Genomic DNA, 18,928 nt, shown 5'->3' with positions numbered 1-18,928 from the left:
CTCAACAAGTATTTAGTGTGAAGTTTCTAATCAAGGTAACTGGGGATATGGGTTATTTATATAAGGAACCTGGGCCACAGAATAGGGTTTTAAACTTCCCATTTTCTGGAGAACAGAATAGGAAACATTCATTACACATGTATTGAGCATAAATACATGTGCTAAGTACTAGAAAAAAATGATGAAATAAAAGACAGTGTCTGTCCTCAAAGATTTCATATTTTAACAGAGGAGACAGGAGTAGAAGTCAAAAGGAAGAACTAAAATTTTCCAGTGTTATACATAGTACCTCCTTTGAAATTCTTGTGGGTTGCATCCGGAAGTAGATAACCTAGAAGCAGCCAGGAATATGAACTTGAAAAATCATGACCAGCAATGCGGATTGTCTATCACGAGGATGTGAGAACCTGAAGCTTAAGGTTGTCCAGGGAGAATGCATAAAATTAAAAGGAGGATGAGAATTGAGCCTTAAGAGAATAACATTTAAGGGATGAAACAAAGAATAAGAAAATCTACCTTACCCGACTTATACCTTCCTCTTTATATCAAAGGGGGAAAAAAAAAAAAAGGGAGAAAATGGGAAACAATTTTCAGAGGAGTAAAGACAACTAAAAGAAAATGGTACAGTGAAAGCCAAAGGAAAGAGAGTTTCCAAAAAAGAGAGGAGTGATCAACAAAGTCAAATACTGTAGGGTCTAAGCAGCCTAAGGGCTGAGAATATGTCCTTGTTTTTGGCAAATTAAGGGGTTTAATGGACATCTGGTTTTGTGTGTGTGTACTGTCCAGCAACCAAGTCTCCTATTTTTAGTATCCTAATTCCCCCTTTTCTAGGATTTAGCTAGCACCATTATAAAAAGCATACACACTTCACCTGACAACTCTAGAATCTTATGCTTTTTATACACCTGGTCTGTTTGGGCATATTCATTTTCCAGAGTGCTATTCTCATCCTTTGACTACATGTACAATCGATGTGGAAGGGGCCAGATCCCTCCTCTCCTTCTCAGTGGTGCTAAGGGTGGGCAGAGAGATGTCTTAGAATGGGCCAATTAAATGAATCCTCTCAGGACTTCGAAAAACGAACACGTTATGGGAGCATAAACCTGAGGTCATGCAGACTTGTTTATTATAATGTGTCCTTGGCTGTGGTTCCTTTGTACTCTTGGATTCTTTCTTATTTGCCAATCTTGGCCCTCTAGCCTCTAGATATTATGAGAGCCCTGAATAGTCTCCCAATAATCCCCTTTTCCTTAACATGGCCAAAGTTAGTAACTTTAAATCAAGCACCCTGATATAGGAGCTATCCATTTTCCTTTGCTTTCTTCTACTGAGGGAATTCTGCTCAACTGTTATTGCTATTGTAAAGCCTGTACTAGAAACAATACACTTTCTTCTACTAACTCTTACTTCAAGTAGAATTTATACTTCTTTTAATTCCATAAAATCTATTTCTTAAATTCTCTTAACAATCACACTGTATTTATAGTGTACCTCAGATGAAGAAGGCAACAATTCAGTGAAAGAGTTGAGTTTTAAAGGACGTACAGAAGGGTCTGAGAAACTTAAGAACTGTACAAACTACATAATTTGAGGATCACAGTTCAGTGAGTAGTTTCTGCTGACAGTGAGGCTGTAGCAACACTCCTTGTTGAATGTGAAAAACTACACTATTGACAAATGTGTTTAAACCACTATGCACATTTTCAATCCTGATGAACTAGAGCTTTTATGGGGGAAAAATTCCACCTCAATTTTTTTTTTTAGATAAGAACAGCATTAGAACATCAAGATGTCAAAGACATCATTACTTTTTAAGTGGAAAGTGTAAAGATATTAAGCTAAAACCTTTTTTGGTATACCACTTGAAAAACTCAAGAACCCTTAAGGTAATGTTAAAGGAAGGAATGCTTATTTTATGGTGTTCAAATCATAAAGCTTGGGTATAAAGGTATTCATGATGTTGTACAGAATCATTCTTTATTATTCATCAAGGAACATATGGAAGGAATTAAAGGAAGGAATGAATGGAATTCATTAAAGGAATTCATTAACGGAATTCATTAAAGGAAGGAATGTTTATTTTATGGTGTTCAAATCATAAAGCTTGGGTATAAAGGTATTCATGATGTTGTACAGAATCATTCTTTATTATTCATCAAGGAACATATGGAGAAAGAAAATCTTAAACAAGGCACTTCTGATAATAGAACAGGCTTATGTACATCTCTTTCTTGTTAACATTATTTCTGAAGGGAATATTTAAATGGACTCTTTTGCCTTCCAACTGAATGTCATTAACGCAGCCTACAGACAAAGGACGTATCACACACTTCAAGTATATTGATGATGAATATCTGATGTGCGGTGCTAATACATTTAACACTTCTTTAATGTAGGATTTATGAAAGAGTTTTGATAAGATGATACTATTAGCCAATCAGGCTTGGCGGAAAGTATCACCGCAAACAATGAATGGAGTATGGAAGAATCTAGTACATATTTTGCTAACTTTCAGGAGTTAACGGAAATGTTGACTGTAAAGCAAAAAGTCTTATATCTTGCTAAAGGAGGCTGAATTTAATGAAATGGACAGTAGAAATGTTGAAGTTTATAACTGAAAAAATCTTTCCACTTGATGCTCATCACCAGTCAAGCAAAGAAAAAGGAGTCACAAATACTTGACACCGAATCTTAAAAAAAAAAAAAAAAGGAAATTAGGAAATTTAGACCACACAAATAAAATGTTCGTTGTTACAAGTGAGTTTGATCATGACTGGAGAAGACTCATCACATTAAAAAATTAAACTACAAATAAAGTATTGGGTGACCAGGAGCTGAAAAAGTGCAAGTGAAGTAACTTTAAACAGTTTATGCATTCTGAGGAGTTTTTTCATCCAGTTGCTTTGTCTATTGCTTCAGTTGATGGTTCAGAGTTACTTCCATGGATTCAGACAAGGATGAACCTCGGGCATCTATTTCACTACTTCACCAGTTCACTCTGGCTTAATTCACTACCAAACAGCAATGGGAGCTAAAGCTCCTATTTCTTTTTTTAACCACCATATTTCACACAACCAACTCTATAATCCATTAATCGGACATTTAAAAACTTGCCTTATTTATTTTGCTAAGTGCTATTGACGATCATTAATTATCTAACATTTCATTATTTGTTTACACTACAGTACATGTTCATTGGTGAAGTTACTATTTCTCTGTATGCAAAGAAACACAGACAATCTCTAACTCCCCCCCCTCCTGCTTTACAATGCTACAATTTTAGATTGTTCTTTAGAGAAAAACAAACATTATATAAAACTGAAGAATGGGAATAGCAATCACTACCACATGCCAAATCCATAATTTCTCAAAATTGCTATTAATTCCTGAAATATATTTCTCCTAAGATCTCTATGGCTTGCTACCTCAACTTTTTTTACATCTCTGCTCAAATGTCATCTGATTACCATTTATAAAAATGTAATCACCATCTCCATGCTTTATGTCCCTCTTTCCACTTTGTCTCCATGGCACTTATCTATATTCATATACAACCAGCATGTAAGAGGTTTGGGTGTGTGTATATACACATTCAATCACAGGTATAATTTACTTGTTTATTATCGGCCTCTCTTCACTAGAACATAAAGGTCCATGAAGACAGGGATATTTTTTCTTTTGTTCACTAGAGCAGAACCTGGCATGTAGTAGGAGCTTAGTAAATCTTTCTTGAATTAATAAACTAGTCATGGACCAGAAATATGTTTTATAAAGCCCAACATGCTAGTTGTGCTTGGGGGAAAAGTCACAACTGGGGAAAAGAAAGAACTAAATTAGTAGCATTCTATACAAGAACAAACAGGTGATGATACAGTTGGTGAATTCATGAGTTACTCAAGAAAACTGGGAGAAATATCACTAAAAAGGCTTACTGAAGATACTGTAATACCAGCCAGTCATATAGCACACATTAGTTCTTCTGTTACTTCCACATAAAAGTGCTTCTTCCCATTAAGTACTTAAATATAAAGATTTTTGAACAGCACATACAGATTGCTATATATTAAATACAGGCTAATTTTACTGACTGCCATATTAGAGACAGCACAGGGAAGAAGCATTACCTAAAGACAGATGGTAATTCAAAAAATAGGGCCCCCAATAGAATTACATCTCTTTTGATGATCAGGTCTGCATTCTCACCTACTGTAATGAATTAGAATACACAAAGAAATTATTTAGAAAAACTAACAAATTATATAAAGATAAATTTAAAAAACCATTTATTTCCCCTCAAAAACAATCTTTAAAAACTTTTATTTTACGTTCAGGGGTACACGTGCATGTCTGTTATTACAGGAAAACTCATGTCATGAGGGTTTGGCACATAGACCATTTCAACACTCATGTACTAAGCATAATACCCAACAGTTATTTTTCCTGATCCTCTCCCTCCTATCACCTGCCTCCCATCCTCCTCCCTCAAGTAGGCCCCGGTGTCTATGGTTCTCCTCTTTGTGCCATTACTTCTTATTATTTTAGATCCCACTTATAAGTGAGAACATGTGATACTTTTTTTTTTCTGTTCCTGCATTAGTTTACTAGAGATAATGGCCTCTGGCTCCATCCATGTTGCTGCAGAGCACATGATCTCATTCTTTTTCATGGCTGCATAGTATCCTATGGTATATATGCACCACATTTTCTTTATCCAGTCTACCACTGATGGGCATTTAGGTTGATTCCAAGCCTTTGCTACTGCAAACAGTGCTGCAATGAACATATGTATGCATGGGTCTTTATGGTAGAATATTTTATAATCCTTTGGGCATACACCCAGCAATGGGATTGCTTGGTTGAATGGTAGTTCTGATTTTAGCTCTTTGAGGAATTGCCACACTGCTTCCCACAATGCCTAAGCTAATTTACACTCCCACCAGCAGTGTATAATTCTTTCCTTTTCTCCACAACTCCGCCTGCATCTGTTCCCCTCAAATTTAAACATTTACCCCAAAGGATATTAGGGATGTACAAAACCACTAAATGAATAATGACTAAACATTTCTGAAAGGAATATAGAATCACTTATATTTTCAGTATTTCTGGTGGATCCCTAGAACATCTTAGAATATAAGCACTTACTTGTCAACTGCCAGGACTCACTCATGATGTTTATCTAAAGGTCTAGCATACTGCAGCTGTGAGTTACGTTTTTTAAAAACCATTGAAAGGCCATCATGATTTTAAAGCATTGATTTTGATTCTGAAAACATTTCTTTTCTAAAATGTTTAAATGCACTCAGTTAACTTATTGAGTGTTAATGGTGCCAGGTACTATTCTAGGTGCTAGGGATATAACAAAACACAAAATCCCTGCCTAAATTGTTCTTACATTCCAGAAGTGGCACATAAGAAGATTTGAAGGGGAGTCAAGGAGACTTTAAAAAAATAACATGAGGGCTGGGCACAGTGGCTCATGCCCGTAATCCTAGCACTTTGGGAGGCTGAGGCGGGCAGATCACGAGTTCAGGAGATTGGGACCATCCTGGCTAATACGGTGAAACCCGATCTCTACAAAAAATACAAAAAATTAGCTGGGCATGGTGGTGGGCACCTGTAATACCAGCTACTCGGGAGGCTGAGGCAGGAGAATGGCGTGAACCTGGGAGGCAGAGCTTGCAGTGAGCCGAGATCTGGCCACTGCACTCCAGCCTGGGTGACAGAGCGAGACTCTGTCTCAAAAATTACATAACATAACATAACATAACATAACATAACATAACATAACATAACGTGAAAGAGTGACTGAGATGAATTATCAATATGGTGGTGAGGGCAGTGCACTGTTAGGAGAGAGGCAATATTTGATGATATGAAGAAATTAGCAAAGTGCACTGGTAGAAACAGGATTCCAGACAGAGGTAACAGCAAGTGTAAAGATCCTGAGAAGAAAATAAGGTTAGCACATTTGAGGAAAAGCAAAAAGCCAGTAAGTATTCAAAAGAATGGATAATAAGATGTGGTCAAGGAATAGGCAGAACCAGACCACAAAGAGTCCTTGAGAGATTTTATTCTAAATGACATGTAAAGCCACTAAATGCTTTTGGACAGAGGAATAATGATCTGGTTGAGGCTTTAGAAACATCATTTTTCTTTCTACATAGAAAGCTGAATAGGTAAGACGGGGGAGAAGTAGAAACAAAAGGACTAGTTAGAAGGCTCTTTAGTAGTATAACCAGACCAGATGGGCCTCAGATTAAGGTGGTAGCAATGGAAATGATGAGACATGGTGAAATTTAGAATAGATTTGAAGGTAGAGACTTGATAATAGGTTGCATGTGGGCTGTAAAAGATACCGAGAAATCAAAGAAGGCTCCTGGCCTTTTGGCTTGACCAACTGAGTCACGAGTGATACCTTTCACAAAGATGGAAAAAACTGGGGAAGGGGAATAGATTAAAATCAAGTATTCTGTTTTAGACTGGTCATTGTGGGATGCCTATTAGCCACTGTAGTGAAGAATATCAACTAGGCAGTTAGATATTTAAGAGTTGGTAAAGCGGGAAGAAAGGTCAGGATTAGATTGACTATGTAGTTATTATCAGCACACATGAGATAATTAAAGCCATAGGACTGAGTGAGGTCATCAAGTGAGTGAATGTGTATCAAGAAGAGAAGACAGCTGAGGACTAATTCTTAGGGCTCTTCAACATTTAAAGGTCAAGAAGAAGAAAACCAGCAAGGATCATGTGAAAGAACCAATTTGTGAGAAAGGCAAAAAAATCCGAAGGGTATAATTTTCCAGAAACCAAGAAAGTGATCAGCTCTATCAAATGATGCTGAAAGGCTAAGACGAGAAATGACTGGCATTCCTTTGAATAGGACAAAATGGAATTACCAGTGAAACTGATAAAACAATTTCAGTGGAGTGGTAGGAAAGAAAGTCTAACTAGGATGGATTGAAAAGAGAAGGGAAGGTGGAAAGTGGAGATGGCAAAAGTATGGACAATAACAAATATTATTATAAACACCTACTGTGTGCTAGTTCTTGAAATATACTAGTTAACAAAAATTCAGTTCCTCATGGTGCTTATATTCTAGCAGAAGGCAACAGATAACAAACAAAAAATAAAACAAATAGAGTATACAGTATAATAGAAGGTGATTGTTCTACAAAAAGGAAAGAGAATTTTTAGTTGGTGGAGGTTTGAAGAGAGAGAGAGAAAACAACTATCTGTAAGAGAGGAAATCGACTAGATAAAGGAGACCTAGAAAAACAGCATGATTGGATGTTTTCCTCTAGTCAAGTTCAGCTATTTCAGAATAAGTGTGTAGTAAATAAGCGTGTAGTAAATGAGAAGTGAATTAAAACACAGATAAGATTCTGAGCGTCAAACATGACAAAGGCAAAGAGAGGAAAGGGAGTTAAGATTTTACATGAAAAATGATCATGGTTATCAAGCACAGTATCTGAACTGAGTACAGAGAGAAGTGAAATCATGAGGAGGTACTCAAGAGTGAAAGTGGTGTGTTCTACAGATTGAAGGCTGCAATGAGGTGAAAAAATAAATTGGATACCTGCACAAATAATCCCATTAAAAAGTGGGCAAAGGACCTGAATAGACATTTCTTAAAAGAAAGCACACAAATGGACAACAGGCATATGAAAAAAATGTTCAACATCACTAATCATCAGGGAAATAAATGCAATTCAAAACCACAATGAGACATCATTTTACCCCAGTTAGACTGGGTATTATTAAAAAAGACAAATAATAACAAATGCTGGCTTATACGAAGGGGAAAGGAAACTCTTTTACAGTTTCTGGGAGTGTACATTGTACAGCCACTATAGAAAATAGTAAAGAAGTTTCTCAAAAAACTAAAAATAGAACTACCATACAATCCAGCAACCCCACTACTGGGTATCTACCCAAATAAAAGGAAATCAGTATATCAAAGAGATACCTGCATCCCCATGTTTACTGCAGTACTATTCACAATAGCCAACTTACGAATTCAACCTAAATGTCTACGAATGGTTAAAGAAAATGTAGTATATCTACATAATGAAATACTATTCAGCCATAAAAAGAATAAAATCCTGCCATTTGCAGCAAAATGGATGGAACTAGACAGCCATTATGCTAAATGAAATAAGAAAGGCACAAAAAGACATGTATCACATGTTCTCATTCATATGTGGGAGCTTAAGAAAATGCTGACCTCCATAGAGGTAGAGAGTAAAATGATATTTATCACAGGCTGGCAAGGGTGGGAGGGGATGAAGAGGTTGGGTACATACCTACACAGTTAACTAGAAGGAACAAGTTTTAGTGTCTGATGGTACAGTAGGGTGACTACAGTTAATAACAATATATTGTATTTTCAAAATAGAAGCAAAGATGTGAAATGTTCTCAACACAAAAATAACTATTTGAGGTGATGGATATTCTAAATACCCTAATTTGTTATTACACATTTCATGCACGTATCAAAATATCACATGTATCCTGTAAATATGTATAAATATTATGTATCAATACAATAAATAAAAAATAAATAGTGGAATGAGAGTATTGGGATAAGATGGTAGTCAAAGAAAGGGATAGGTAATACTAGACTTGGGAGGTGATAAAGGTATAGGAATGTGGGAAAAGGTGGCTAGAGTAGAATAAAGGAAAAGAATGTTGGAAATGAAGAGATCAAGCAATGGAGAGGCCAGGGTGTTAGACGTATCAGCTACATAGAATTTGAAGCCAACATGAGCTATGATGGGAATAGTATTTGGGAGGAAGAAAGCAAAAAGCCTGGTAGAGACGATAATGTAGATGGAATACTTTAATGTCATGGCTTCAAAGAAGGTCATGGTTTTGAGCAAGCAGGGCAGATATAAAGATTTTGGAGGTTGCCTGCCAGTTCACCTCCTTATGTTACACAAAGTAAGGAATTAAAAACAATCAGCAAGTGAGAAGGCTACAAAAGCATCCTTTATGAACACACAGGTTTCAATTAGAGCAATAAAGAAAGAGGAACACTCAGAGAAGAGACTGAGGGATTCTGTTGATGGAAGACCAGAAGTTCCAGAAGACAAAGTAGAAAGAATTTGGGTGATTGTAAAGGGGTAGGAGACTGGGTCAAATTAGGGAATTAAAAAGCCAAAGGGAGATGAGAATCTGGGTGATGATGGATGAACTGGTAGATTTCCTTTAATTCCTTCTACGGATGGACTCGCAAGTAAAAGGGAGATTTTTATCAGAAATGTAAAGTCTTCAATCCAGTTCTAATTTTAAGTGTGTTCTCAGAATTTGTTTACTATCTTACAGATACCTGGTAAGAAAAGGAGAAAAATCTTTTCATGAACACCTCTGAATGCAGCTTGTAACGGTATATCAGTTATTTTACGACACTTAAAATTCCCTGAGAGTTCCAAAAGGACAATCTATATAAGAGAAATTCAAAGTATGACCACAATGACATCACAAAGGAACACTTATATAAGAAATACTTAAGGCCTGAATGAATCATGTTAAATTTACATAGTCAATCAAGGATGTCTGCACTTAGAGAAAAGCAATCTAAAAGATTAGCACTACCTGTTTTTAAGAAATCAATTACTTTATCATCAGTCATAACCCAACTGGTCAGTGAACCATACTAGTATTTATATCATGCTAGAGTACAAAACAAAACAACAGTTTGAAAGAAAAAGGGCCTGTGTTCCCAAAAGGTATGGGAAAAAAAAAGTTGTTAATATAAAACCTGGCTATCAATTAACTTGAGGGAAAAGAGTTCGTTCATAGGAGCTTTCAACTAACGGCATCAAATTCATCAAGAAGGTCTTCAGGAAAAAAACACAGAATTGTGGGTACGTGAATACTAAGCATGTGTGGGTATTAAAGCAGGAAAAACATTACATTTTGATGAAGGATGACTTTGTTATACAGATAGCAGTAGGATTCGTTCAGCTACTACGTACATATTATCTGTCCAATTTAGTCAAGTCCAGCAGCCTTCAATTTAAAAATAAAAGATGAGACATCTTCCTGAATCATAAGCCAGTGACTTAAACATTTCAGGTGATTAGAGAATCTGTAGCTAAAGGTCAAAATAACTTAGTTTACATTTCATGAGAATACCTGTGGACAAGGCTGGACAAGGCATTTTATAGCTATATGCCTACGTTTATCAACATTCCAAACAAACTGATACTCAAACTATATCCAGTAATACTTTAAGTACAAAGCAGAGAAAGGTAACTATATGTATGTACAAAATAATTTACTTCTTCAAAACAGAACAAATGAAGTACTAATACTACTGAATATTTGGAGAAACTGAAAGATAGCTAGGTAGAGTTTATCTTAGTAGTCATTTATTTACCCAAGAAATATTAACTCAGGACCTAAGATGCAGGTACTGTCCTAGTTGCTGAGATTCTGCAATAAACAAAACAAAGTCCCTGTAATGGAGATTTCCATTCTACTCTAGCACTCTACTTAATTTTAGTGTTAACCTCTAGAAGGAATTCAATTTTTAAACATTTCTAAAGTAAAGAATATACAAAATTAGTTAAAAGTTCATCTTTGTCCTAGAACATCCTTCTCTTTGCATTTGACTTATTCAACCCTAAAAGAGTATTTCTGACTAGCTTCTAAATACAATGAATTGCTTGAGCTGTATTTAAGCAATATGCTTCTTCCAGTCTTGAGAGGGTTTAATGCCAGTGGCATTCCTACAACCTATCTATTATTAAGCACTACAAGGGAATTAATCACTGAAATTGTTCAGAAGCCACATGAACAGAAAATAGAAACCTATGAGAAATATAGAATATTCCTCATAGTTCCTCTCTAGTCTGCTTAATTCAAATAAAGTAATTCTAATCCTAGTCTGCTAACTAGTGGAGAATGGGAAGTGTTTTCTACTTAGTACTTAAAAGAATCTAGGTGCTCCTCACACAGAACACTGTTCATTTTTTGAACTTCTTCTGGATGACTCAAATGTTCAGCACACAGTTAAAAATCATGGTATTTAACGTCTCTGAGCTTCACTGTTCCTACCTACTAAACAGTACCTACCTCTTAATATTGTTTTGGCATTAAATGAGATAAAGCATAAAAAAGGTTTAGTGCTCAATCACAACTGATGATATCAATCGTCATCATTATCCCAGGTAGTGATATTCTCAATAGTAATAGCTTATATTTATCATTAGCACCATCTCAAAAAGCATAAGTTGGGAAAGACAATAAATTAGTTACCATAAGGATATTAAAAGAGTTCTTTATGTTTTAGCAAGATGATCAACATGCATATGTTCCTCAAACTAAGCAAAAGATTTAAAGTACCAGGAATACTAATACCATCCATATCCAGGATCCCTAAAAATGACTGCATTTGGGATATTTTCAGGAAAAAAAAAATCTGCACTAAAAAGATGTTTTAACAACATGTTAAAATGCTACTCCAAAGACTCAGAAGTATTTCCTGTCTTTAAAATAATATTTCTTGCCTTTCACTTCAAAGTAGAGTTAATAGTAGAACTCAAATGGCAAACTAAAAAAGGAGTTAAGACCATTTAAAAGATACTGTTATTATCTTCTAGCTCCATCTTGGTCAGACCATTTGGAAATCTCTAAAATGATTTTATTGAAAGCAAATTTAAAAAGCCCAAGTAAACAAGCAGAAAATCTTTTACGTTTAATTAAATTTGGAAAGTGATGAATTACAAATAAAGAAATTAACAAAGGCCCAAAATAACGCAAAAACACTAAGAAGAATCTTTAATTTAAAAACTCTGCAATCTTTCAAAAGATGTTGAAGAAATCCAGAAATGGAGAGGTCACTAAATATCCAAGAACACTCACCCAACCATTGGTAGGAGACCTCTTGGAGACCCAGATGCTTGAATCAGCTGAAATAGTACCAAGTTTTTACTGATTACTCTTAATAGGGCAATGGAGCATAGGTTAACTCCATACTATCAAAAATTAAAGGCTATTATTACTGATACTTCTAGTTATTACCATTACAAATGACTCAAAGGAAAAAGAGACTGAGTAATGAGTTCCAAGGTAAATGAAACTTACTGTGTGCATGTGTGTAAATGTGTATATTTCTTCCAGTTCTCTTAGTGATACAAGTCTGATAACATAATTCTTCCTGTAAGTGAATACTAACAGAATAAAATTTTCTAAATTAATGTTATAAAATCCTTAAAGAAAGCATGTAAAATTATTGTTTTAAAGAGATGAGGTCTTGTTGCCCAGTCTGGCCTTGAACAACTGGGCTGAAGCAATTCTCCCACCTCAGCCCACCTATTAGCTGGGACTATAGTTACGTGCCACTGCACCTGGCTGTATAACATTTTTAACACTGTACTAAAAATTCTGAAAAAAAAAAATTGATTTTTAAAGATAATGCGAATTTCTCAACAGTAACACAAAGGAAAAGATTTTCAGTCTTTTGCTCTTAAAAATTATAGTTCTTAATTTTAGGCCTTTAAATTATATTAATGACTCTTTTAATAAGAGGATTTCCATATTTCAACATATAAAAGAACACTTAAGACTAAACAAAAGACTTGTGCCACAGGCAAGTACTATTTTAAACATTATTGATTTAAACATGAAAGTTATCAATTTAGTAGAAAAATATCTGGTGATATCTCATTCCAAAGAGGAGTAAAATAGGGTCAACAAGTAGATGATGACAATATGGTAATATTTTCTTAATCTCAAAGTTGAGAGAGAGGATAATCCCCCAACCTAAACATGCACCATAACTTACTCCAAATGTCCAGGTGGTAAAAATAAGACACTCTATTACTGTGGGAACAGCCAAGAACAAAACATGAAAGGTTCTACATTTCTCTAATTCTCCCAAGTAACTAAAATATAAAAACTACTTCTGCTTGATATATGTGTGTAAAGTAAGGGAACAAGTAAAACAAAAGCTCTTTGGTTTGAGTAGTTTGGAGAGACAAGAAATAAAAAAGAACACTGATTTTTTTTTAATGTCTACTAAGCAAATTCAAGTTACCAAATAAATATTGAAATAGTAAGTCAGCAAATACACTCCAACCAAACTGATAAGTGATTTAACTATTACATTATTAGGTATAGCTTTGCAATATAATATCATATAATTTATTGAACATCAAACAAATTTTGAAGTGTTCAAGACAGCAATACAATAAGAAAGACCAGAAGCATAAGGAAAAATTTTTAAAGGTGCCTATAGTAGATGAGGAAAATGTGTGATAAAGTCAGAGAGATATTTGAAAATAGAATGCTGAAGAGGAATGCCTAATACAAGACTAGTACTAGAATGATTGAGACTCCTACTGTCCCTAAAAATATAAAAATTAAGAATAAAGAAAGAATAAAGAGTGAAGTAGACAGGTTGACATATAAAAAACTTTGGTGTAAAAAAATTCAAACATTTTATATCTCTATTGGAAATTTTAAATGACAAAGCATACCAATATTACCTTTCTTTCGAAAGAGTGCATTTAGGTAATTTTCTGCTTGGCATTCAATCTTATCAGTGTTGGACTGGCCCTGAGATGATAGCTCCTCTGTTGGTGTTGACTGTGAAGAATCAAGAGATGGTATACAATCCTAAAAGTGTAAGAAAACAACAACATCCAGAATCATTTTTTAATTCAAACATGGAATTCCATTAAAAAAGACAAAAAATTAATGCTCTAAATGCTCGTTTGATCTACCCTTTAAATTGTATCAAATTAGAGAGAGGGAACACAAATTTCAGAATAAGAGTCAGGAAAAAAGAAATAGCTCTGATAGAGAGTCAAAATAACCTTATTCCTTAGCAAAACTATAGCCAAAAAAAAAAAAAAAAAAAAAAAAAAAAAGAGCATATAAAACATACTGGTGAATAAATTCACTGTATTGGCATGCCAGTAATGTAATCCTATCAGAGAGTTTTAACAACAAAGCAGTTGTGTTTACCCACTAATCTGACCAAAATTGGTACAAGTTCTCAAGGTTTCATTTCTTCTCAGCCCTTCTCACAACGGTAGAAAAGAAATCAGGATTTCCCACCACACAAGAAGATGCTGGCTGCACAGTTTATGCCCTGTATACAGTAGACACTTACATATGTCATCATTTACACAGGAGATAATTATGATATCCAAAAGACTTCAAGAGTAAGTGAAAGGCTAAAAGTAGCACATTATTCCCCTACTATTAATTTCTAAGACATCAGATTGTAGGGTGGTCTCAGACCAAAGTAGGCCTTCAAGCTCATCCCTCTATACCTAAACACAAAATAGACCTGAACTAAACTTCATGAGTCAGGGAACAGTAAGAAAGAAATGTGAAATAAATAAGTAAAAAAAGAAGAGTTTTCTAAGATTTTCACCTGCAAGTTAAGCTAAATGTTAGATTTCTAACATAAGACTTTAAAATATTATTTTCATTTACCAAAATCAAATATTTAAACTTCCACTGTGAGTCACAAATTTTCAAAACAAATTGAGATTTAAAAAAAAACTGTGTTACAATTGTGCATTAGTTTAAAGATAATTTCATAGCACTAAAACTTACACTGACTGCTTCTCTCTGTAGGTTACAAAATGAACATTTTTCATCCATAGACCAGTCAGTCAGCTCTTCTGGTTCACAGTCTTTAAAAGAGGGAAAAAATTCATTAAATATACTAACTTTATTAAAACAAATAAAATTACCACTCTCCACAGCAATGGCTCACATAATAATTTTTAAAAAACTAACAGTAAGGGGAGAAGAACTAACTTTAAAATTAAACTCATGACATCTAGAAATAAACAGAGAAGGCTGTAAGGAGAGTAATCTGCACTATTATGGGACAAAATAGCAAGAACAATGAGCTGGTTATAAATTAACAATTTTCCAACAATAGGGTTTTAAATGTCATCTAACTTTCTGAAAGAGTCAACTTATCATTGTGCTTTAATTTTATTTTTGCTATGAAAGAAATCAGAACAAAGGGGGAGATATCTGGAGGAAATAAACTTTGCACACCATGAAAGACAACATAAAATAGAGAAATAGAAGAAAGCACCAGAAAAGCCCACAGATTTCAGAAAATGGAATGATGCCCAAGAAAACAAGTAAAAGTCTATAGCTCAAAGTCAGAACGGTTTTTTATTATCTTGTTTAAAGGCTTTGTTACAAGAATTAAGAGTAAAAATCAGGTAAACAAATAAGTGTATTATTTAATATAAAACATGAATTTTTTTTCCCAGAAGAATACTCCTTACATTCCAACTGTTGTAATATATTAGAGAATTTCTGGAAAACAAAAATGGTTCCTACTGAATTTTATGAAGGCATAATAACATTGTCATCCTAAATATGTTTGGCATAGACATGATTTTAAAACTTAACCCTTACAGCAGAAACTCTCCCCAATTGCTATTCCCAAATAAATTCATATGCAGAATCTCAAAAACAAAATCATTACCATCTAAGGCAGCTATACTGCAACTAATTTGAAAAACACTGGTCTATTACCGCAATTTTCATACTTTTGAAATATATAATGAAGTTGAATACTTGTCTCTGCTAAAATGCACAGAAAATAAAGTTTTTCATTTTTGGAATGATAATGAATAAATACTAGTTGGGATCAGTAGCTAGGACTCCCCCAAATCAACCCCGAAACATTGATCAGAAAAGATAGTATGTTGGAATATAAAGAATATAGTAACAACTCCCTTTAATTGCTGCAGTAGTACACAAATATATTACTAATATCTACATAAACTTAGAGCAGCGAATGGGAACTAAGACGCAGTGTAGGGTAATGGAAAGATAACTAGATTTGAAGTTTCTGAAAATGTGGGGTGGAATCCCACTTACTAGTTTAAGCTTTTCAAGCCACAAAGTTGTTTTAATTACCTCATATGTGAATAAGGATCACATCACCTAACTTATGGATAAAATGAAAAAATGTAAAAATACTTTATAAACTATGAAGCACCATACAAAAGCCAGTTATAAACAAGATAGAATTACCAGTCATTATTTTTTAATCCTATATCATTGTAGGTATATTTAATAAGGTCAGTTTACAGAAAGATTTTACTTAAATTTTCATTAAGAAAACTGGTCACTTTCTGTAAAATCTGACAAATCAAAAAGTTTCAACATTCTATATAATTAAAAACCCAGCTCCTATAGAACTCTAGCTATGTAGGCTTACGTAGGTTTCAAATTTTTACCCCCTCACTAGGACAGAATCACCATACAACGTAAGAGGAACTTGGGACCTAACACTCATGTGAAAACATTATTCCCCACTCACCGCCTGGAGTCCAGCTGAACCAGATCATCCATAAGCATGTAAAAGATTCTGGAGTTGTTTTGGAACTGCTGTGCCAAAAACATGATTCACATGCCAAGCATAACATAATTTTGATAGGTCAAGGAAATCTTACTGCCTTTTTTTTAAAAAAAAAAAAATCAGTGTCTCATTAATTTTTGGAAAACAGCTTGTAGGCTTCAGGAAGGGGTATTTTTAAAAAATAGCTATAAGGTTTCATAAAGTTTCAGTGATAAACATCCTGGCTCAAGGGCCAACAATTTTAGATTAAGACAATTGCCAGTTTTAAGATAGTATCAAGGCATGCTGAGATTGTCACTTATTTTAGATATTTTAGGAATTCGTCAAGAAAATGTAAATTATAACAAACGCTTACACAGTCAAATAAATGGCAATCAATAATCAATTGAATATAAAGACCATTAAATTTTTCTGAGTTCAAAATGTACAGCTTTACTTACAAATATTTAATCACTCTTTCTATATTAACTTTTTATTTTAAGCCAGACAAATGATGTTTGGTGGGATAAATTTTTCTATATGTGAAAACAGCTTTTGAAAAATCAACTCTAGGCCAGATTTTCACTCTCCCCAGGTTATCTTTCATGTCATTAAAAACTAAATAAATGCTGAAATAAAACATTCATTTTAATATCTCAAACAATGAATAAGATACTCATCTCTAAAAGATGTTATTTCTCTTTTTGAAACTGTAATGCATAAACTCAAAAAAGGTTAAATTATATATCTCATAGAAATAGCTTCATTAGTAAAAGGTGATGTCATAATGAAAACTAATAGTTAATGAATGACAAAGATCAACCTTTCCACCATGGGTATATACTCTTATAGTTAAAATCTGCCTTGAATCATTTTATCTAATCCAGATTTTGAAATAGGAGAACCCTAGTACTGAACTTTTTGTGGCTTTTCCACATACTCATGTAGCCTCAGTCAGGCAAGTTAATTTCTCTTGAGTTTTAGATTCTTTGTTTGAAAAAGAGAATAATCATTGCATGTTAAAGTTGTAGTAAAAATTAAAGCATGTGTAAAACACCTCAACAGATGTTATTTTTATTTTCTTCTAAATAACCTATTAATACATAATTTTTGAGTGTTTTAATGCTTTTTGGTCCCTTTATCTATAGGCTGTAAATTCAGTGTTTCCAAAGACAAAGTTCAGTGAAAAATGAAAAAGAAGAATACTGAGCTAGATTTTTCATGAAGATCATGAAACACTGGTTATAATTGTGTTGGTCTGAGGGAAAGATACTGATCAGCAGGCAATACAACTAAAAACTAATTTTTCATTATGAAATTACGTATTAATTATATTGAAAAGTACAAAGGAGAAAAGTTATTCATAATCCCATCATCCATAGACAATGATTAACATTTTGCTATAGATTCTTCTAGTTTATATTTTATGCCACTTAAAAAACTAGGATCAGCTGGTTCACTGGGGAAAAAAGTCAGTAAAATTAATAAACCTCCAGCCAAGTCTGGCTAGCCAATCAAGAAAAAAAGAGAAAACACAAAGTTTTAATATTGGAAATGAAAGACTGGCCATCACATTGATCCTATGGACATTATAAGGATAATAAATGAGTATTATGAACAACATCATGCTTACAAACTTGACAACTTTAAATAAAATGGACCAATTCCTCAGACGACACAAACTACCAAATCTCACACAAGGTAAGATAGATAACCTCAACAGCCCTATATCTATTAAAGAAATTAATAATTAAAAACCTTCTGAAACAGAAACCACCAACCCAGATGATTTCCATACAATCTGTCTCTAACAACAGCAGCAAGGGAAATATTTCTTCATTTACTCTATGAATCCATCATTGTCCAAATATCAAACTCTGTCTGAATAGATACATCACCCAAGAAGATACGTAGTGGGAACTAAGCATATGAAAAGATGCTGAATATCATGTCATTAGGAAACTGCAAATTAAGGCAATGAAATACCACTATATACCTGTTAGAATGGTTAAAATCCAAAACACTGACATCAAATATTGGTGAGGATGTGGAGCAATAGGAACTTTCATTCATTGTGGGTGGGAATGCAAAGTGGTACAGTTACCACTGAAGATACCCTTACAGTTTCTTACAAAACTAAACATAGTCTATCAATGTCGCTCCTAAATATTTATCCAAATGAGTTGAAACATTTTGTCCACAAAAAATTTGCCTGTGAGTGTTTACAGAAGCCTTATTCCTAATAGGCAAATCTTGACAGTGAGCAATATGTGTTTCAATAGGTGAATGAATAAGCAAACTGTGGGTACATCTATACAAGGCAGTATTATTCAGCAATAAATAGACATGAAAAGTAATAGAGGACCCTTAAATGCACACTTCTAAGTGAAAGAAGCAAATCTTCAGAAGCTACATACTGTATGATTCCAACTATATGACATTCTAAAAAAGACAAAACTTTAGAGACCATAAGAATCTGATTAGCGTTTGCCACAGGTTTGGGGAAGTGGGAGGTATGACTAGGTAGAGTTTAGGAGACGTTTTTTGGCAGCAATATGCACTGTGTCTGATACTATAATGATGGATTAACCGCAC

The 18,928-nt window shown here is 34.1% G+C and overlaps 1 protein-coding gene across 1 annotated transcript in view; it reads right to left on the bottom strand.

Annotated features, from left to right (window-relative positions):
- The window catches only part of LCORL (ligand dependent nuclear receptor corepressor-like), a 90,370-nt gene that overhangs the window by 65,621 nt on the left and 5,821 nt on the right, over positions 1-18,928 (bottom strand). The window contains exon 2 of the mRNA XM_011969481.1: positions 13,494-13,623. Coding sequence (XP_011824871.1) covers positions 13,494-13,623 — 130 coding nt within the window. The remainder of the gene's footprint in view (positions 1-13,493; positions 13,624-18,928) is intronic.

The sequence above is a fragment of the Mandrillus leucophaeus genome, unplaced genomic scaffold (genome assembly GCF_000951045.1).
Source record: "Mandrillus leucophaeus isolate KB7577 unplaced genomic scaffold, Mleu.le_1.0 Scaffold894, whole genome shotgun sequence".
Taxonomy (NCBI): Eukaryota; Metazoa; Chordata; class Mammalia; order Primates; family Cercopithecidae; genus Mandrillus; species Mandrillus leucophaeus.
Note: the sequence above shows the minus strand (reverse complement) of the source record. Positions and strands in the feature narration are given on the sequence as shown.